Source organism: Myotis daubentonii, chromosome 11, assembly GCF_963259705.1.
Source record: "Myotis daubentonii chromosome 11, mMyoDau2.1, whole genome shotgun sequence".
Lineage (NCBI taxonomy): Eukaryota > Metazoa > Chordata > Mammalia > Chiroptera > Vespertilionidae > Myotis > Myotis daubentonii.
The window spans coordinates 43,576,970-43,598,959 of NC_081850.1; the positions used below are offsets into that span (position 1 = coordinate 43,576,970).

General features: G+C 43.8%; 1 protein-coding gene and 1 pseudogene across 12 annotated transcripts in view; one reads left to right on the forward strand and one right to left on the reverse strand.

Moving 5' to 3' along the window:
• Positions 1 to 21,673, reverse strand: part of PRUNE2 (prune homolog 2 with BCH domain) — a 218,409-nt gene extending 196,736 nt beyond the window's left edge. For 6 of the 12 annotated variants that reach the window (XM_059656954.1, XM_059656951.1, XM_059656955.1 and 3 more), the window contains exon 1: positions 21,413 to 21,667. In XM_059656954.1, coding sequence (XP_059512937.1) covers positions 21,413 to 21,448 — 36 coding nt within the window. In that variant the 5' untranslated portion in view covers positions 21,449 to 21,667. Of the gene's footprint in view, positions 1 to 21,412 lie in introns of all 12 variants that reach the window. The other 6 variants (XM_059656960.1, XM_059656961.1, XM_059656959.1 and 3 more) reach the window with 3 other exon arrangements.
• Positions 14,468 to 15,148, forward strand: LOC132212658 (small ribosomal subunit protein eS4-like; annotated as a pseudogene).
• Positions 21,674 to 21,990: the final 317 nt, after the last annotated feature.

Consider the following 21,990-nt stretch of genomic DNA (forward strand, 5'->3'; position numbering starts at 1 on the left):
TACACTTGCTCAAGACAGAAAAGAAAATCTACCTAGGTACAGAGTAAAGATATCCTGTGGCCCTTAGTGGGATCTGGACTTAGCAGGAAGTGTGGGTTCAGCAGTGTTGTTGTTATTGACAGATTCTGGGGCTGATCAAGCTGTTTAGCAAGGGCAGGGTTAGGATCAATAGCCGCATAAGCAAGGCGCTGCAGGGCCTGCTGATTTCTCAGAAACTGTGCTCTGCAACAGAAAGGTCAGCCAGTCCTTGAGGCCACGGGAGATGCAAGGCATTGGTGACTCTGAGCACAATGATGCAGGCTGACCTGAGGACAGGGCCCCTGGTTAGAGAACCAAATTTTCTCTTTAAATTCTGAGGGAGAGGAGGAGAAGGAAAAGGAAGGGCAGTTGAGCCGTCTCTACTTTTAAAGCACCTAGACACATAAAAGATTTGAAGGGGGAATTCTTTGGAGGCAGGGAGGGTGTCCTGTGCAAGAAGATGAACCACAATATTCTTATGAAGAAGCAACTGCCCCCTTGGCTTGGGTTTTATCATCCACAGTTGAGTGGACCTCTTAGCTGCACAAAGAAAAGTTACTTAGGACCAGAAGTGACCCGTACCCAGAGAGTTCTGAATCCCTACAGCAACACTGCTATTTCCTAAGAGATGGAGGGTAGACACCCCCGCTCCTACTTTACAAAAGCTAGAATGTGCACAGTAAAAATGTTTTCTGAGGACTAAGATTACCAAGTAGTTTATGGGAACTTTCCCCCTTTACCATCTCTAAAAGCTGAAGCAGACAAAGTATTCATTCCTCTGGCTTTAATAGATTCTGTGACAGGTACCATTGGGATTAGAGCATTTCACAAGCTCTCTTCCAAAATTATAAAAGTCTAACTACTTGTCATGATTAACTCCCATCTCTTAACCCAAAAGCAATCTGAATTATAAGGAATTACTCTTGTTTTATAGTAAAATTTTTTAAAAGTAAAATAAAAGGAATGAGTGATTTAGTATAGTTGGGGGTGGGGTGGGGTGGGGGGGCGGATTTGAGACAGTGGCCTGGGTCAGAGCCCAGATCTGGTCTTTCTCAGATATGTTAAGTTCAGCAACTTCTTCTTTTGGGCTTACTTTTCTCACTTTGAATGAGGGGTTGTCTCTAAGCTTTTGTACATGTGGCTCCATTTGCTAGGAATCATTCACATACCACCTTCAAGACGTTTGCCCTACCCACAGATTACCCTGTTTGCTTACATTTTAATTGACTCACTTTTTAATATAAGCATATATTTCAAAAGAAAACCATATTTTTACTATTAAATATGAAAAGCTTAGATATAGAAAAAATTTCATGAACCACATCCAGCCATCCAAGAATTCATATTATATCATCTTCCTATAATACAAAACATCTCACCTTTTGGATAATACTGTTCAGTCCTGACCAACCCTTTTCATAATTTGGTAAGTTATGGCCTTGCTTGCTTTTAGAAGTTGTCATTCATTACCCTTTCTCTCTCTCTTGAAAAGACTGGTAGAAGTATTTACAGCTTTGGTTACCACACTAGCCATGTAGCACTTGGCAGAGCTTTGAGATAACAGATCAGTGACATACTTAGCTTGGGGATTGTTTTGAACGAGAACCCACGTGAATTCAGAAAAGGCAAAATTCCCCAAATAGTTGCAATATGGCTCCTGAGCATATCAAACAATTGGACCACATTTCAGTTTTATTGTCTCTTAGATTCTCTGTAATAAGAGGGACTCAAGCTGCTAAGAGACACTTACCACCTGACTCCCCGTTTCTTGGGCACAGACGTTACCCCAGGGAAATACATGATCTTCTGACTATTGCAAACTGATTACAAAAATGGTCCCTTTCCTTATCCATGCACTTACACTGAAACTTAGCCGCTCCTCTCATCAGAGAGGGGGACTCATCTCTCCACCCTCTGAACATGGACTGGCCTGTGACCTCCTTTGCCAATAGATGGAAGAGGTTATAGAGTGGCTACAAAAGTTAAAAGAGATAGTGCATGCAAATTAGTTAGCACAGTGCCAGGCACGTAGTCAGCCCTGGTTAAATGGTAGCAATTATCACTGAGTGTGTATGCTATGAAGAGCATGTAACCAGAATGCTGCTCTCTGTTTTAAGAATGTTGGTCTCCATATATTTCCCTCGTCCTTTTCCTCTCCTCTCCCTATTCACTTATTTTTGCCTGGGTCCACATGTTACCAATTGATGGCATATCCAGCTGAAAGGTTTGCACAAAATACACTTGGGTTACAGTTCCTAAGAAAGCAGGCATTAACTATTCCATCCTTGGGTTATCGAAACCCCAGAGAACTCCAGGTCCACCGCCCTAGAGTTAAGGACATTTATGGCATACCCTAGTGAGGACTTGTTTAATCCAGAATATCCCCCTTGGTTAATTCTGAACCCACATTGAAGAACTAGGAAAATAGTCACAATGTATTGAGTGCCATTGGCGACATGTTCCATATGCATTATCTCATTTAATTTTCACAGTGACTCTCTGAACTTCCTGAAATAGAGCCTAAATTATCCTCACAATACAGATGAGAAGACTGAGGCTTGAAGATGTGAATAATTTGTCCTACCATGTGGAAGGTGCTGTAAGAAAAATAAAGAACTGATTCTTGTACCCCAATCTCTCAGCACTAGAGAGCCCTTCAAATTTCTTTCTCCATGTTTTGAAAGTTTTTATCTACCATTTAACAGCAGTATTAGTTTGGAAATATTAAAATGGATCCCTGTCTTGGGAGATCTCAAAATGCTAGAGCCCCTGGTTTGTAACAGCTGAACGAACTCCACATCTTCATTTTGCAATTGCATAAACAGAAGCCCAGAAAGGATCAGCAACGTGCCGAGGTCGCCCTGCTCCTATAGACAGGAAAGCACTGGCATCCAGATCTCATTTTTCTCTGTAGCCATTTCTTTCTCCAAGACAGAATGCTGCCTCTAAAACATGCACTAGTCACAAGGACAATATGGAACCAGAGTCCCAGTGGGAGAAGACAGATGAAAGAAACAATCATTGAAGAGGTTTGCCACATGTTTCTTCATGGCAGCAGCTCTGTAAATGCCACATGTGGATATGCTGGTGTGCTGGGAAGAACAGCACACTGTGCCATCATTCTTTTAATTTAGAGCTTGCTTTACAAGATGATATCACACCCTTCAGCTTGGTGTAGTAGAGGCCAGAACAGTGGAAAAAAGCTTCAGGCAGTAAATGAGACAGAAGTAGGACTTCAAAGACAAGGTAAAAAGTATGTGATGCCTTGCCCAGGGAAAATTAGGGCTGAAGATCTCCCATCCCAATCCTAGTATCCCACTAATCCTCGTCCCCTGATGTTTCCCAGGACAGCTGAAAGCAAAGAAAGGAGAAGATAGGAAATAACCGTCAATGTTTATTGAGCACCTATTTATTACATGACAGGTAGAGGACTAGGATTTAGAAGAGATGGGCAGATTTAATCTTCAGAGCAGCAACCCTGATTAAGTGTTGACTTTATCAAGAGGTAGCACAGCATGGTGGATAAGAGCGTAGACTTGGGAGCTAGACTGCTGGGGTTGAAAACCTAGGTCCACCCCTTCCTGCCTGTGTTAGCGCAAGCAAATTTCTCATCTCTCTCCACCTCAGATTCTCTATCTGAAAAATAGATATAATCATATCTACCATATCTACCAAATAGAATTACTGTGAAAATGAAAGTATTTAGCAAATACTTAAAGAATATATATAACTACAGGCCCAGTGCACAAAATTTGTATAGGGATAGGGTTCTTAGGGCTAGTCGGTGATCAGGGCCGGCCAGGGCCTTCCTTCCCCTGGCTGCTGGCCAGTACCTTCCTTCATTCCGCGCTGCCCCCTGGTGTTCAGCGCACGTCATAACGAGCAGTCGAACTCTCGGGTCCGTGGAACTCCCAGTTGGTTGAACTCCCAAGGGGACAATTTGCATATTAGCCTTTTATTATATAAGATACTCTGGTACATGGCCATAGCTGAATAAACATTAAGTAATATCACATTTATGAGTAAACCAAGGTCCAAAGAGGTTAAGAAATGGTCACACAGTTGAGAAGTCACTAACTTGACATTCTGATTCCATGACCTTTGCTCCTTTCCTTTTACCTTGGGGCTGCTCAGGCTGAGTTGATGGGACAAAGTCAGCCATCCAGGCCAGAAGCCTCATTCTGTTCCCTAGTAAACTCTCCACAGAGCACTGACCTGCATATTTCTACTCATTTCCCCCAGGACGAGTCCCCTAGGGTCAAGCCACTGGCTCTGGACAGAGTCCCATGCCTCTCCTCGCTGCCCTTCCAGAATTCCCCAGCAAACCATGCAGCTGTCCCAACTCACACATGCCCCAAATGCACTGTAGTCACCAGATGAAACAAGAACTTTATGCAACAACTTTCAAAACTTTCACTTCGCACAATGACTGGCGGGCATGAACACTCAACCTACAGATTAATTTCGCTAAGAGGAATTAAAGCCCCTACTTGCTGTATTAATTTTGATTTAGTTTTATTTAAAGTACACCTTAAACTTGAAAACATAAATCTGACTGACTATCAGCTCTAAAATTGATGGTATTGGAATACCTAATATGTTTTTCAGGGGTTCAAATTCCCAACTGGTAGAAGTCATCACCATCATTGTCATGGAAACAAAACAAAATATTTTTATTATGAATCAAACACAGTTCTAAGAGTTTTGCATCTATATCTAATTTAATCCTCAAGACCTCTAAGGGGGATCTATTGTTATTCCAAGTTTATATTTAAAGAAACAAAGGCACAGAGCACTGAAAGGATTTTCCCAGGCAGTCTTATTCCATAAATGCTTCCCTAGTGATCTAAAAAAGTTGACCCAGCTTCCCCACAGCCCTAACTTGGGAAACAGATGCAGCCTAAAGTTTCCCAAATGTGCCACAGAAACACCGTCCAAGCCTCATCTGAAGGCATGAGAGATGACGAAATAGCTAGTGGAGGTTTTCACTGATTAATAATATTAAAAACTGCCAAGTTATGTCAGATTTCTTATTCAAAGCTTTTATTTGGTGAATATGACCACTAGTAGAATGGAAGTGTGGTCTGTCCAGTGTCCACCTGACAGGATAAATTCCAGCTTTAGAGCATATACTCCACTGCAACGTTGTTCCTAATCACTAACCCCTTTCCTATAGAAGGATCACAGTACCTCCCTGTGCAATGCCATGTAACTGCAGCACATGCCTCTTGGAGGAGTGTACTTCCTACTCCACCGGCTTGGCCATGTGACTTGCTTTGGCTGATGCAATACGACTGGAAGTGGCTTTTTCCAGTTCTAAGAACCATCAGGGAACCCTATCAGCTCCCTTTTCTTCTGCCCGAGAGCGGCCTGTCCCGTGCAATTGCAGCTTCTTTAGCTGCATCCAGAATGCAGTGGGCACCTGGAGCCACAGCTCCGTGTAACAGGAGCGAGAACGTCCCTTTGCTGTTGAAAGCCACTGACATTGGAGATTTTTGCTACCAGGACATAATCTAGTGAAAGCCAATTGATATAAAGCAATATCTAAAATGATTCCTAAAAACTCAAAGCTGTTTGCTGATCATCTCCCAACTACATTAGGACCTGAAGCCCATCTGGGCTCCTCCTAATAGAAATAGAAGTCTGTGTTAAGGGAAAAGGAGTTGGAAAGGGCAAAGGGGCTGTGGGAAATAGAGTGTGAGTAAAGAGCACACCAGAGAAGCAGGGTGACTAAGCAAAAGCCATCCACAAAGGAAAGGCATAAATAATAAAGGAACACCGTCCACAACAAAAGCTCACATATAAACAAGCACCACTAACAACAGGGAGGGAACAAAGAAATGGAAAGCAAAGGACTGCCAGAAAGGCCATATCCCAAAATGAGAAGAAAATTTTTAAATGATTTAGATAAAGAAGGAGGCCAAAGAGTGACGAGGAAAACTGTGAATGGTTTTGTTTCAAGAGAAAAACAAAACAGTTTGATGCAAACATTTTGTTTCCTACAGCAAGTCCCTCTCCTGGGACAATCCCAGGGGTTCTGTTATGAGCCTGCATTTCCTAAGACCCTGCCACTTCCTTCACTTCTCCTGTCCCACGCCCCCTCCCCCCAAAGCTCATTAACAAATGTGTGGTCCCATGTTTTGTACTGGCAAAGCATAAGGGATAGTACATAATTTTAACAGCAACACATAGTAGAAGCAGGTAGTATGTACAGGGCCTGCCTTCTGAGGAATTAGATTGATGACTCTCCTTGCGGCATGATTGCAGAGAGAGTCATCAATCTAATTCTTCTCTCACCTGAAATATAAGCACTAAAGAGCTCTTCCTTGGCATTAGATTTTTAACACCCCGGGAGACAGCAGCACCATCTCATTGGGCATCTCCACGAAGCGTGATTGTACTGCGAGGCTGCAAGAAGGCAAGCAGGGCAACACCTCCTCTGGAAAAACAGTCCATTTCAGCAGGGGGCAGCCCCCTTCCAAGTCTAAGGAATATTTTAAAGGGGCCATGAACAGTGGCCTGTCTCTCAGCAAATCAAAGCTCTAGACCAGCGGTTCTCAGCCTGTGGGTCGCGACTCCTTTGGGGGTCGAACGACCCTTTCACAGGGGTCGCATAAGACCATCCTGCATATCAGATATTTACATTACGATTCATAACAGTAGAAAAATTACAGTTATGAAGTAGAAACAAAAATAATTTTATGGTTGGGGGTCACAACTTGAGGAACTGTATTTAAAGGGCCAGAAGGTTGAGAACCACTGCTCTAGATTCTCACTATGCAAACTGTGGTCTGGGAGCTGGCAGCTCCTGAGAGTGTGTTAGAAGTGCAGCATCCCAGGTCCCACCTCAAACTGCACTGAGTCAGAATCCGACCTCCATGCACATGAACTTAAGAAGCCCTGCTACAGTGACCACTCCTCCTGAACTAACTGTCTCACACCCCTGAGGAATGCTGAAATGGAAGTGAAGACTCTCGGGTATAGATAGCATACTAGACACTTAGCGCTATATACCAGGCATACCAGTGCCCATCTCCAAGGACCGCCGTGTAAACCGCAGAGTAAATACTGATAGGTATTCTACTACCTTGCTTTCTTGCCAAGAGCATGTTTTGCTGAGGGTTGGGTGTCAGGGGTAAGAAGCAAGATTAAGATGTTATGGGGAAATTAGGGAAGAGAGAAGACCCAACAAGGGATATTGGTCATGGCAAGACACTCGCTTAACCTGAATGCTTCTATCTGGCTCCCCATGTTCTCTGTTCTAAGTCTTTAAAAAAGCAGAAGTGTATCCAGTGAGGAGTTGGATAGCGAGGGTTGTGGTCCACAGGGTTTCCTTCCAGAACTTCCTGCCCCACAGCATGCTAGTTATTGGCAGATGTGCAGGATTTAACAACTACTCAGCTATGTCTCTCAATCAGTTCCACTCCCATCCCAACACTTACCAGAAATATCACCCCAAATATATTTCCCTCAGCATATATTAAAGCTTCCCAACATGACATCTAGAAAGGAATTACCATACCGTACACAAACCATCCTGTAGATAATAAATTTCTCTTAAAAATTATATTAGGTTTTCAGAATAACTGATGTCCTATAAACCTGAAATTGTTATTAATACAGAATTTCAAGCCCAGACTAACCTTGAGCTCCATCTCTCTAAATCTCCTTTCAATTATATGTGGATGTTTCACTTTTTTCATCAGCATGAATTCATCAAACTCTTAAATAGATTGGAAAACACAGGCAACCCAGCACCTCTATGCATAGGCCAATGTGTCTGGTGCATCTTCATCTTTGTGGGTATTGAATTTAGCCATCGTGTGGCCTCTGTCTGGCCATGGTTATAAGAAATATTGGCCCAGAAAAATATGTTTCGTAGTGTTTTGAAGGAGAAGAACTCAGTGTACACTACATTAAATGGCACTAAACAGAAATTACTCCCTATTGCATAAATATGGGTTGCATACAGGGTTTGAGCCAGTTAATGAATATGATCCAAATGAAGAATAGTGAGGATGGGGTCAATAGAAGGAGAGAGAGAGAGAGAGAGAGAGAGAGAGAGAGAGAGAGAGAGAGAGATATTTTCACAGAATTACACCTCCTCGATAGCAAGGAAAGAGCTGATATTACAGGCAATTAAACTTCCGTCCCCCCATTACATAAAACTCTCAACTGAAGTCAACGTAAGTGACATCCCATCACCTGTTGCCCACAGGCCCTCCAGAGACCGGCCTCTCAGGAGCCCCTTCCCGTCACAGCTGACACTTGGTCCCCAGCGCCTGTGGAGCTCAGCATGTTTCCACCAAACACACATCCATTCATCTCACGCTTGCGAAATGTTCGAGTTCATCACACAAAACTCCAAAGCTCTGTGGACTTGCTTTCCTGTAACACAGCTACAGTATGCATTTGTTTCATCATCGGATATTTTCCTCTTGGAAAAGTGCCCTGTATTTTCACTTGGCCGTTTTCTTTTATGAAGATGAATCCAAACCAACCAAAATCTCAATGAAACTTTCAAACTACTTTTTGAAAGTGGGGGCCAAGTTTTGTTCTTACAGATCCTATTGGCATAAAGGGCTTGAAACCCAGAAGACATTCTACAGCCACTTTGCCATTTACTAGCTGCATGTCCTTGGGCAAGGCTGCATGTCCCCTCGCTGACCTTGTTCTCTCGTCTGTGATGTAAATATAAAACATGTCCTTATCCAAGGTTGATCAAATGAGATTGCATAGGTAGAAGCAGTTATGAAGTACAATACCATGGCACTTGAATTACCACACCAAGTACAACAGCAACTGGCTTGACTGCTCCATAAGGCTCAATCCTTTTGAAATAATTGAGAGCGGAAGTGAAAAGAAAAAGAGGAAGTGGCCTTTCGAGTCAGATTCTACTGCATGATCTCAAAGAACAGCTGTACTTGGCATAGCCCAGACTGTATTATGTTCACCTTAATTTAGCAGCAAGGCAGCTTCGGTTATTTGCTCAGATCCACATTTTAAAAATTAGCATAGCACTCTCCCCACTATTCTGTGCAACCTCGCCAATTTGTCAGGAGCACAGATCTAGGTGCCAAGAGATCTGAAAATTATGCTTGGCTCGGTCACAGTGTTCTGTGGGACAAGTTAACCTTCCTGAACTTCTCTGAGTCTTGAAATTTGGTGGATTTCATCCAGTTGGACAGATTTATCAAGAAACTTGAGAATATTTATATCTTTTGCTCCAATAGTTACATATTTGAAAAGCTATTTTAAGGACACAATCTTAAACAGGATAAAATGTGTTAGGCACAACAACTTTTTAATGCAATTAACAATATCAAAAAGGAGAGATAATCAACATGTTTATCCATAGAATATCTTTTTTATTATTTAAGATGCTGATTTGGAATACTCTGTAATAACAAAGAATTGTTTAACAAATAATGTTAAGTACAATAAAAATCAAGATGCCAAAATATATAAATATCCTATTTTAATCCTATGCACAGGAAAGAAAGACTAAGAGATATTGCCAAGAGTCATGCTTCAATGAAAGTGGGTAATTTTTACTTTTTCTATTATCCACAGTTCATTTTTCAGCCTTCCTTTATTTCCCAAATTTGCTTTAATGTTTATTTATTCTATTATAAATCAATGAAGCCTAAAACATAATACCAGGAGGTGAAAATGCACAAAGTCTAAAGCCATCTGTTTCAGTTGAAGATTCATCCTTCCACAATAGTTCCTACGTTCGGTCTGTGATTATGATAACTAACAGTTTCACAGCAAGAACTCACTAATAAACGACTAAAGCTTTTAGTTGTTATACTATGCCTGTTGTCCACACGGCTCTCTGAAGTGACAGGTCAGCGTGAGTCTAGTGTGACGGAGTGATCAGGGTGGCTAGATACAAATCTCGCCGATGGCCAAAGTCCAACCCAGGAGCCAGTAGTAACCAGCCCGGCTCACTGTTTGTGATATTCTTCAAAGCAGACTACGTGAGTGCTAGCTCAGGAAGCTCTCTGAGTGTGAGCTGGTTTCTACAGCGATGTCATGCTTGGTCAGCAGGCTATTTGGGCATGAAATGGTGCCACAGGAGTGAGCAACACATTTTTTCCCTCCATAAGGCTCAGGCTGTCCTAATGCTTTGGAGAGCTAATGAATTTTTCAAAATATTTTAAAAGCCCATTCTGGAGTGGCATTGTGACCTGCATCCAACTCCATGAGTTTATGTCAGTTTTTCTGGAGACTGGAGCCAAGGATGATGGCACTTCAGGCCACAGGCCAAGGGTATCGGCCAAGTGGCCAGGACACAGTAACGGAGCCACTGAAATTACTTGGATCACGCACGGCTTTACGTTAGGGTCTTACAAAACAAATGCACGATGAACAAATAGAGGGAATATGCAGCTAGAGGATAAAATTCTCCCTCCTAGTCACCTTTTCTGTGACCTTTATACATTTCCTAAGACCAGCCTTTCCGTTTGTCCACAACCTAAAATTAAACAAACAAAAATTCCTCCCAATGATCTTGATAAACACTCAAAACATAAAACACGGAAACCTGAATCAAAGGGTAGGCTTGTATTAATCCACAAGAATTAGTTGGAATACTGCTCACCTTGCCCTGAAATAATCCAGCCCTCCAACAGGCCGTGCCTCTGGGAGTCTGTTTATATTGTAGCCGCCAAAGGGTGAAAGAATCCCCCCTGGTAGCTCAGCCAGGGAATGCTGCTTGCAAAGCAAATTGGGCTGCTCAGGGCCGGGAGGGGGGTGGGGGGAAGCAGAGAATGCGGGATGGGAGGGTAGAGACCAGCCCCCTTGCCTCCCTGGAGAGGGGCCCTGGGACACTGTCTCCCAGGGGAGCAGCTGGGCATGTGTCCTCTCAGATTTACCCATGGCCGACAGCAGCTGATCTGTCCACCTGCTGTGACACTTCTGTCTTCCCAGAGCCAGGTGCCGTCTGGCCAGCACCACTGACCCCTTGCTAGAGAATGTGTGTTTGAAGAATGTAACGCTGTTTCTACATGCAGGAAACACCTCTGCCTCAGCTCTTCCTTCTTTTCCATTTTGGAGAGCAAGAGGCAGGCATACACATATCTCTTTTGTACCCTTTAATTAATTGTTAGATAAAGTTTCACAGCAAAACAACTGGACTTTTCTTTTAAAGAAAAAAAAATCACTCATCCGAGAAGTCCTGTTTTTTCACCTGAAGAAAATGGTTCTTTTTTTTTAAAAAAATTATTTTCTTGTTTAAAGTATTACAAATAGTAGTACATATGTCTCCTTTTTTCCCCCATTCACCATCCATCCCCCGGCCTCCCTTACCCCCCGGCACATGCCCTTACCCTCCCCCGCAGTGTCTTGTGTCCATTGGTGATGCTTATATGCATGCATATAAGTCCTTCGAAATGGTTCTTATGAATGGGAACCCTTCCATAAAAACCTTTTAAATAAGTGAAAGCCCATCAGCCCTCAGGCTGTTCTTAGGGACCTTATTTTACAGGCCCCTGGGCCCTCCTGCAGCTCTGCTGTAGAGTCCGGAACCAGGTTTAGCCGTGAACTTAGGATGGGGGTGGGGAGTAGGGTTTCTCATGTCCTGTACCTGCCTCAGGCCTACCTATACCTTCCCGATCAGGCTTACAACTTCAGCCCCAACACTGTCCGTCCCGACTCCTGACTCACTTGTTATAAACCATGACATTTCACTTAGCTGGCTTCACTCAAGAAGGAGGTCTCCTATGCAAGGGACTTTTCCAGACAGCCACAGCTTACCCTCCATGTGACAATTTCTTTTCTATTTTAATTAGCTAAGTTGGAAATTTTTCTGAAATTGCTTGAGTACCCCCACTTTTCTCCTTAAATGGGACACTGAGCTTAAATGATCTTCCTTCTGTGATGATTCAGGGCCATTACTGTGAACATCAGTGATGGACTTGACCTCACTGATATTATGGTCCCCAGAAGCTGTGCAGATATTTAGCACTATTTATGTACCCCACAACAGATGAAAGGGTACTAAGGGAGGGCCTGGGTCTGCTTCTTATAGGTTCTGTTTGATTTTGGTTTTGTTTGTGTAATTCTTCCATTGTAAGTTACCAGCAATTACAGCCTTTGGCAGCCTCTCCTTCCATCACCCCCAGCTGAGAAAACCAAGCTTGTCAAAGCGCAAGTTACTAAATGACGATGATTTTTATAGTGACGATGATTTTTATAGCTAACGTTCCCCGAGTCTTTGCTGGGTTCCTAGCATTTTCTAAATGACTTACAGGTATAGCCTCATGAAGGGGCTCAGAAATGGAGTTTGGACATTTTGCCGTGAGAACAGAACTAAGTATAAAGGTATGTTTCACTACTTGCCTGAAAGAAAGCTGCCTTTGCCTAATTCCCGGTTTTCAGGAGACTTTAGGTTGGCTGATGCTGCCAAATTAGTGAACTCCGGGCACATGAACTGTGCCTCTTGCAACTCATTCTAGCCTGGATTTTGGAAGGATTTTCTTCTCTCTCTCTCACCACTTTTCAAACTTGCTTCCTCCCTGAATCATTTGATTCTTCTCTTTTCTCCTGTTTTCCTTCCCTTCCACCTCCTCTCCTTTTTCCTTTCTCTCCCTTTTTCTGTGCTCCTACATGCATCTTAAGTATAACCAGCAGTTTCTGGGACATTACTCAGCTGGAGGACTTGTCCGCACAGCTGAGAACTGAGCCCCAATGCCAGCCCTTCTCCTTACTAGCTGTGTCACCTGGGGTGAGCTCACCCACCTTACAATCAACCATCCAAGTAATCCTTCCAGTCTCCAGCAAGCGAGTGGCAACAATGAAGAAATCTGCAAAACCAAAAGTTGTGCTCACAACCTTGGTTGATTCCTCAGTTATCTGAGGGTTTTTAATATAAAACAGTCAACACAGAGAAATGAATCTCTCTTGGGTCAAGTGAACTTACCCCTCAACCCTCCTATCAATGTGTCAAATTGTTCACTTTTCATTTAAAAAGAATGAAATGTTCCAGGACATCTGGTGGGAAGAGGTACTTACAGATGAGGGGAAGGGTCCTGGAACTGGAATCAGGTGATTTGGGACAAAGCCTCTGCTCTTTAGTGGCCGTGGAACCTTGGGCCAACCTCACTGAGCCTGCAAAAGGAGAATAATGGCTACCTCACAAGACCATGGTGGGCACTGAGTTTTCAAATCAATGTATCAACGTACAAAAATGTAACTCTTATAGATAGTCAACAAATTTTAGTTGAAGGAAAGGGAGCGAACCATTGCCCCTGTTGCTAAACAGGGCTTTCTGGCTCTCTTGTCATCAGTGGCTCCCATCATGCTTTTATTATTGTGGATGAAGAACACATTCTCATCTTAGTACAAGCATACCTGCAACAGCCCTGGGTGGGGAGTGCTATTATTGTTCTCACGTCACAGATGAAGGAACCGAGGCTCAGAAAAGTGTGAAGTTGCCTGATGAGTAAGTAATTGCCTGATGAATAAGTAAAAATGGCAACGTCAGGCTTTGAAATCAGACATCTGGCCCCTGGAGTCCACACGATCAGGGAAAGAAGTGAGGAGGACAACAGGATCTTTAAGGTTCCTCCAAATCCAAAAGTGCTCTCCGAGATTCTTCCTAAACCTTCCTATCAGAGCTGGCAACTTTTACTACAGGCTGCTTCATGTTACCGGGTTGGGGGCTCAGGTATAGAAATGTGTGGTTCTTACTGCTCCCAGGGAATTCACCAATCATAAAGGATGATAACACAGATATGCTTTTGATTTATTGATGTCTACTTTCAGCCACTTGTTTTGATGTATCTGCATAATATATTAATTGCTAAAAAAGCTAATTCTGAAATGTGAGTAGATACACCCTAAACTAAACAAGACCTGTTGCCAAAATATATTCAAGACCATATGCATTCCATTCAGCCTTGCATAAAAGCTACCCTTGTTATTTTGTTTTTCTTCTTCTTTTTTTTAAATATTCAGATGAGGGTATGTTTTCATTGATTTTTTTTTAGAGGGAGGGATGGAGGGAGGGAGGGAGAGAGAGAGAGAGAGAGAGAGAGAGAGAGAGAGAGAGAGAGAGAGAGAGATTGGTTGCCTCCTGTATGTGCCCGAACTGGGGATCGAACCTGCAACTTTTTGGTATATGGGAGAACACTCCAACCAACTAAAATCAATTAAGCCACCTGGCCAGGGCTAGCCTTGTTATTTTGCAGTAACATTTAGTATAAAGTACCTACTCTGTGCAAAGTGATCTAAATGTCTCTCACCACCTTCCACTCAACCAACCTGGGTCCTGCACACTGTCACCAGCCCTTCTTCAGATTCAGACCTCTAAGAGTCTATATCTGTTCGTCCACTTACTCATTTTTACTGAGCCACTACCATGTGTCCCAGTTTGAGCAAGACTTTTGCCCTATGACTTTATTCAGTCTGAAAACACTTTGCTCTTTTTGTGCTTAGTAGAGTCATGGCTCCTGGTCCCAAGAAGCATCTGAAGTATATAGCAACTCCAAAGCTTTGGATGCTGGATAAACTGATGGGTGTTTTTGTTCCTCATCTATCAACTGATCCCCAAAAGCTGAGAGAATATTTGCCCTGCATCTTTTTCTAAGGAACAGACTTAAATCTGCCCTGACAGGCAGTGAAGTAAAGAATATCTGCATGAAGCCATTCATTAAGATTGAGGTCTGAACTGATACAGCCTAGACTGGTGGTTTTGTGGACGTCATCAGCATTGACAAGACCATAGAGCATTTCCCTCTGATTTATGGCACCAAGGGTGGCTTTGTTGTTTATTGTATCACACTTGAGGAGGCCAAGTGCAAGTTGTGCAAAGTAAGAAAGATCTTTGTAGACACAAAATAAATCCCTCATCTGGTGACTTTCCACTACCCAGATCCCTTCATCCATTCAGATTGATTTGAAAACTGACTGGCAAGATTACCGATTTCAACAACTTTGATACTGTTAACACGTATATGGTAATGGGAGGTGCTAATTTGGGAAGAATTGGTGTGATCAGCAACAGAAAGGGACATCCTGGTTCTTTTGATGTGGTTCAGATAAAAGATGCCAATAGCTTTGCCCCTCAGCTCACCAATAGTTTTGTTAATGGAAAGGCAATAAACCAGGCATTTCTCTTTCCTGAGGAGAGAGACTGTCAAACAGAGCAGGAAGTGAAATGATCTCTAGGTAACAGAATTGGAAGGTCTTTGTACTTAATTAATGATAATATGGCATGATTCATTGCCTCCCCGGCAAAACACACACACACACACACACACACACACACACACACACACACACCCCTACTTAGTGAGCTTCAGGCACTGTACCAGGCCCTGGAGATACCATGTCCTGGTCCATACTTTCATCAATCAAATAAACATGCCAAATAAAGATATAATGACAAGCTGAGATAAGTGAGCTAAAAGCATTGCAAAACAAGCAAACAATAAAACACCTGACTTATAGACATGAAATGGGGGGGGGGGGGAGGTATCGTTCAGCAAAGTCATCCCTTTTTCTGCACTTGATGTAAAGAAGAGGTAGGAGTTATTTAAGCCGGGGGAGGGGCGGGGGAGCAAGAGAAGAAGCCAGCAGACACTGGACAGCCAACTGGGCCAGAGCCCAGGGTGAAATTAAGAGTGTTGTCTGTTCATTCTCCTAAGAGCAATGGGAAGCGACTGAGGTTTTAAGAAAGGGGAGGGAAAGTGTGAAAGATGCTTTCACAGCGATATACCTTATAGCAGTGGGAGAGTGGTTTGCAGGAGACCAACCGGTTAGCTGGCCACTGCTTGGCAGGATAGAGGAGAAGGAAATTCCAAGTTGAAGAAAATGAATGAATAACAATGTTATTCACTGAGATAAGGAATTGAAGAAAAGGACCAACTTGGGGGCAAATGGGGAGGAGCAACCATCGTTCCAGGTTCTGTGCTATGGGTTGTAGGTATATTATTTTGGCTTTACAACAAGCCCCGCAAAGTAGGCATCATTATCCCATTTTTCATATTAAAAACTCAAGGCTTTTTTTATGAGCTTTGTTTTTCTAACCAAACGTTCATGAGTCTGATTTTCCTGGGCAATCTAGGGGTCAGTTAACCTCCCAAAAGTTCTTAAGATGAGAGATTAACTTTCCCTGGAAATCAAAGCCAAAAGCCACAGGGCTCAGACAGAAGTGGATCTGGGACTTTGCAGGAGATGTTAAGTAGGCTGCTGTGGGACCCATGGCAAGGCAGCCCTGTTGGACTGTGTAGGTTGTGTACTGCACAAACTTAGAGGGTGCCCATCATTCGAAGTCCATGTGACTATATCAGCCCTGTCCCTCCCAGATTCTTTTCAAAGACTCTAAACTCCACGACTCTCCCATAAGCCCCAGGGTTCGAAAAAGAATCACCAACCAAGGCAACACCATGCACTTTACCTCTCCAGTCCCCATATGTTCTTTCCTCTTTTGAAACCTCCATCCAGACCCAGGTATTCCTCCCTCGCCATTTTTTTTTTTTTTTTTTTTTTTTTTTTTTTTTTTTTTGCTCAGCCAACACTCCAAGGAGGACTGGATGTAAGGAAAGAGTGAGGCCTTCATCACCAAGACACCATTGCTTACAAGAGCTCCCCAGAGAAGTACACCAAACCCAAAATGATGTCACTATCTGCCCAGATAAAGGCTTCATAGAAACAAACAGGTTTCTAGGACCAACGCCGTTACTTTTTTACCTAGTCAGCATAAAATATTCCCAAATCACTGATTAAAGGGTGTCCTCACTCACCTGAGCCCATCCTTCAAGAACCTAGGTGCTGTCTGAATGGGAGTGACCAATTCTTCACCATCAAGGCAGACCAATCCACTCTGAGATTCACAAGGGAAAAGCCTGGTCTCCTCTGCGGCCCTGAAGCTGGGACATTCACAGCTCATGGTCTGAAAACTCCAGCAGTGAGAAATGGAGCTGACTCCTGGCCTAAATCCGCCAAGGGCATTTTTCTCATCGGGCCCTGAGGGGTGGCTCCACATTCACAGAAGAGCTTGGGTTCCTGAGTTTCCTGCTCAGGATGCTCTGGCAAGAGGCACAGTCTCAAATGCACCAGCTCTCACTCATGATGGGGCAGGAACTGATCCCATGGACGCTGATCAGAATGAGCTCAGCTCGCCAAGGGAAACTGCTCTGCCAGCATCTCACGGTTGCCAATCCTCACCACAGCGGCTCTTTGAAAGGTATGGCTCTTTCCCTTTAAAGACGTTTTTTATTGACACGCACCACCTTCTTCCCATAAAGGAAATCAGGAAGAAAAGATTCACCCAATTTCTAGTCAAGATGATTAGTCTGTGGGCATGCTGCAGTGTTTTTCTTTCTTGTTTAAAACCCCAGCCCCTCTATAAACTCTAATGTGGTTGTTCATGTAGAGTTTTGAGTGTGCCTTCTTGTCTCTAGACCACATACCACGGAGTATAAGTTGGCAGGTAGGTCACCCAGAACTTTTCTTCTGAAGAAGTCCACCTATTGGCCAATACCCACTGCAGATATGAGCCCTCCACCTGCAGTTGTCACTTGCTGAAGTGGCAGATGCGTTCCCCAGACGGTAGTGGTAGCCCTGTCCCCACCCTGTCTTTGAAAACAGCATTCCTAAGGCATTAATATGCCCTATATCCTTCCGGTAGCAGCTGACACTCTGGCCACACACACCCAAGGCTGGCATGACCTACAACTTAGGGCAGTGTGCTGCAGAGGCCCTCCCCCACCTCGCCATGGCCTTGAGCAGCTGCTTGAATTACATCAGCCTGTGGGGTCTGGGCAGTGGGAGAGGCTCAGCAGCCAATCTACTCAGTGTGGGAACCATGGCTTTCTGCCAGCCAGAGCCCCATCTACCTCCTCCCACCCCCACCCTTCCCAGAGTTCATGGGGACTTGGACTGTTTACTGCCATCATGAGGCCTGAATATTTTGTCTGGGCCTAAATATTTTTCTGAGCTGGCCACCATGAAACTGGAAAACAGTTCCCAAATTAGAGCCTAGGGCAGGAAGTTCTCATTCTTACCTGTCTTCAATTTCTCTTACCATAGAAATAGTATAACTAGAGAATGACTGAGACACCACCATAGACTTGTGTAACTAAAATGAAAAGCATGGCTGAAACTTAAGAGCTGACCTGGAACTACCGGATTTGATCTCTTTCCCTATTCCAGCTCAGAATAGGCAAGTGGAAGAAAAGCCAGGTGGGCAGTGGCAAGAGAAAAAGAAAATGTTTTCACTTTCATTTCTAGTGCTAGCAGTAAGTGTCCAGATGAGAAACATCTGGGTTCTCACCTGGGTTAGTGAACCAAAGTAACAAACATCACCCTTTGATTACCAGCTCTACTGCTTTGGGGTCTAGCTCTCATGCTGCTTACTCTGTCTTGATTGTTTTAATGGTTATTGTGTCAATTCCTTCTTTATCAAGAAAGTAGCATTGCTGGAGACTGTGCATGGCAGGAACCAGTCTCCTGCTGCCTTCCACCTTCAGTCTGGGTTTTTCTTTTTTTATGAAATAGCTCCCAACACCCACGCCTGTCCTAACAAGGCAGAAGGCAGGCCCCCTAGAGAAGTATTTGAGCTCCAGGAGAGGGCAATGCCTCTGACGCCACACTTGGGGTTTACTTTTGCCATTTAGGATCAGTTTCATCTATTCTCAGGTGGTATTAGAAGGAGATTTAGGGGAAAGGGGGATTGGGATTGTCAGCGAATCTGCCTCAGTTTAAAGACTTGCAAAACCAAACTGGCATGATAAATAGAATTGAGAGAGGGCTCTCTCGATTTCAACAGAAATCATCTCCAAACTACCTGATAAAAATTCAAAAGCACCTCTCTGCTTCAGAGATGTCTGCTCAACCCAAGGGCCTGGCCTAGAATGGGAAACCTCTCCTCTCCTCACAATGACAGATAAATGATAAATGCTCCTAGTTGGGAATTAAAGGCACACAAACAATTTCTCCAAAGTCTGATGATGGGAGATTTTAGCAATGGCTAATATCAATTCCACTTAGGAATTTTAAATTCCTTTGGCCTATTGAAATTAGCTAGCTCCAATGATGATGAGGTTACATTATGAGTTTGGAAGGGACATTGACAATTTCAAAGCATTCAAAGATATATATCGTATGCTGGTAGAATATCAAAGAAGTGAAGTAGGTAGAAAAAAATCTGCCAATTAGAGTTTGTCTAGGTATCATATAAATAAATCTGTATTAGCTTCTGATGGAAAACAGCTTAAATATAACATCTAAATTCTATTTAATTCTGGCCTAATAAAGCTTAAGTGAAATCCAACATAATTTCTTCTCCTTAAAATGCTTCCCAAAAATAGCCCAATTTTTAAACAATCCTACTATTTTATTATGAATAAACTCACAAATAAATTTCATAATTATTTATTCAATTTTTCCCTCCTAAACAAAGGCTATCCATCCTCTAAAACAAAAGTTATTTATTACAATAGCTGAATGTTGCATATTAAGTCAAAAAAATATTTTTTTTTACCTAGAAAATGTAGTTTGTCAGAGAAAATGTGACCCAATCACCTTTGCTGTGGCCGAATATGAAAGGCTAACTGTGATCTCCAACAGGAAATCTATTCCAAGAAAAACACACAATTAGCAGTAATTGTTCTTCTGGCTAAAGCAGTAGACTGGGATCAGTATTTCAAACAACCACTTCTTTTTACTGTCTTTTTTTTTTTTTTTTTAATGATGTAGAGCAATTGCTCGTCTAATGAAGGGACTCGGTAAATAAACTTACACATGACTCTAAACTGATTACTCTGAAATAGGCACTTTTTATTCCAGCAATTGCTCTTCAGAAATGAGACAAGCCTCTTGCTCACATGAGACCCCACAATCTAAACGTTTATTGGCGAGCAGAGTACATAAGGCGAGCAGAGTACAGGTGCGGTCTAAAACTGCAGTTATCGTTGATCAACCATTCATTTTCATCCACACAAAAAACAAATAAATAAGCTGCCAAAATTGACTTTCCTTTTTAACCATCTCTCACTCATTATCAGGTCAAGAACTCAGGGCCCATGTATAATATCAGAAATGCAAGGGAGTTTCTGCAATCAGTATTTTCCTTCTAATGCTCATGTGAAACTCATAAGGGGGTCAGCAACAAACACAGAAATGATCACATATTTTCTCAATTCTGAAATTCCAGCAAACCTTCCATTCTCTGTGAGGCTTACGGTAGAAAACAAAGTACTTATATTAGCATTAATCAACTTTAATGGTCTTTTTAAAGATACTTACAGTTAAGCCATTGCAAAAATCACACTTTCCTCCGCACTCCCTTTGTTGTTGGAGGGTGAGTTACAGGAATAAGCCTGCAAATATCCTGCCTTGTGATTAAGACATCACCTTAATGCAGACTTTATATTTTGGCTTTTCTGAAGGTTTAAAGGTTAAAGGCATCATAAATTATGCATTTCCTCCAATGCCAGGCCCATAAAAGGTGCTTTCACTGTTCATTAAAGATATTGCTTCTAAATGGGCAGAGGCTTTTTTTTTTAAGTGTAGAAACAGAAACATTTCCATTATGTTTGTTGATGCTATGATGGAGAGCCAAAACAATTCGGAATTAGGAAACTGCTAGAATGTAACAACTGTCAACATAAATTTTTTGTGCACTCTTTGTACAGTGAAACAGTTAAACACAGCCGACCAACACGCTGGTCTCTCCCAGGAGAGCCAGTCTGGCAAAATGCACATGGCCAGCAACAGTTGGGGCTGTCCCCTTCTCTTTCTGTCCCAAATTACAGATCTGAATAGGGACCCAAGAGACACAGGATTCACATTAGAATATCCCCAACTCCTGCCCTGGAGCAAGCTCTGTGTGAGGTATGTTTGCATAAACTGCGTATGGGCACACGTCCTTCCTAGTTGGCACCCTGACTTCCTCACTTATGCTTTGCCACCACCTCCAGCTAAAGCCGGCTCTAAGAGATCCTTACTTTCCTTTTACACTGACACCTATTGCGTCTGCAGAGGCTGGGCTCTTTTTCCCAAGGGGCACCACACCCATTCCTCCTCGAGCCTTCAGGAGTAAAATGCAGATTTGGCTGGATCTGCCTCTCTCCAACCTCAGGCTGAAGGAACCAAACTGGACACACAACTTGAGCTAGGCTATGACCACCCCCAGGTCGGCGTTCTGTCTGGCGCAGGGAAGGATTCTGGAGGCAGACTGCTTGCTGAAAACACCAGAGTTCCAGAGATCCGTGCCAGCATACAGCCCGCATACCCTGACAACTAAGTGGCAAAGTTGTTTCTGCCTCTTCTACTGCAATGCCCTTTCCTATCCATTAGAAGAGAGAGAGAGAGAGAGAGAGAGAGAGAGAGAGAGAGAGAGAGAGAGAGAGACACGCACACACGCCTCGCTTCCTCAACTTACCAGTTTAGACTTGGCGCGTTGCAAAAATTCTTCCATATTGCTGTGAGGTTTGGACCAGGGGTACCCGGAGGGGTGCGGAGGAAGACCTCAGTCGGAGGAGAGGCGCGGGATCTCCGGGTAGTGGCCTCCTGTGGCGCAGCGACCTTCTGCTCCCTCCTGCCGCTCGGAGGCGGCTGTGGCTGCGCCCGGGGCGGTCGGTCCTAAGGTTCCCAGCCCCACCCCTGAGCTACGCCGGCCCCTCGGGGCACCGGACTCTTTCCTATTAAGGGAAGTGGGTGTGCCGCCGGAAGTCCCAGGGCGCGCCCGGCGCGCTCGCCCGCACGCGCCTGCGGGGCGGGAGCTCGAGCCCTGCACCCGGGGGCGGGTGTGTCGGGGGATGGCAAGGGCGCCTGGGCCAATCGCAGGGCCCTGCTGCGGCCTCCTGACGTGGCGCGCCTAAGGATGCTGCAACCATGGACAGCGCCCAGAAGTGCGAGCCAAGTGCCAGGGGCTGCTGCAGAGGGCGGCTCTGCCGCAGGCACTGCCACTGACAGCCAGGGGAAGGTGGGAGGAGGGAGAGAGGGGAAAGAGGGCCTCTG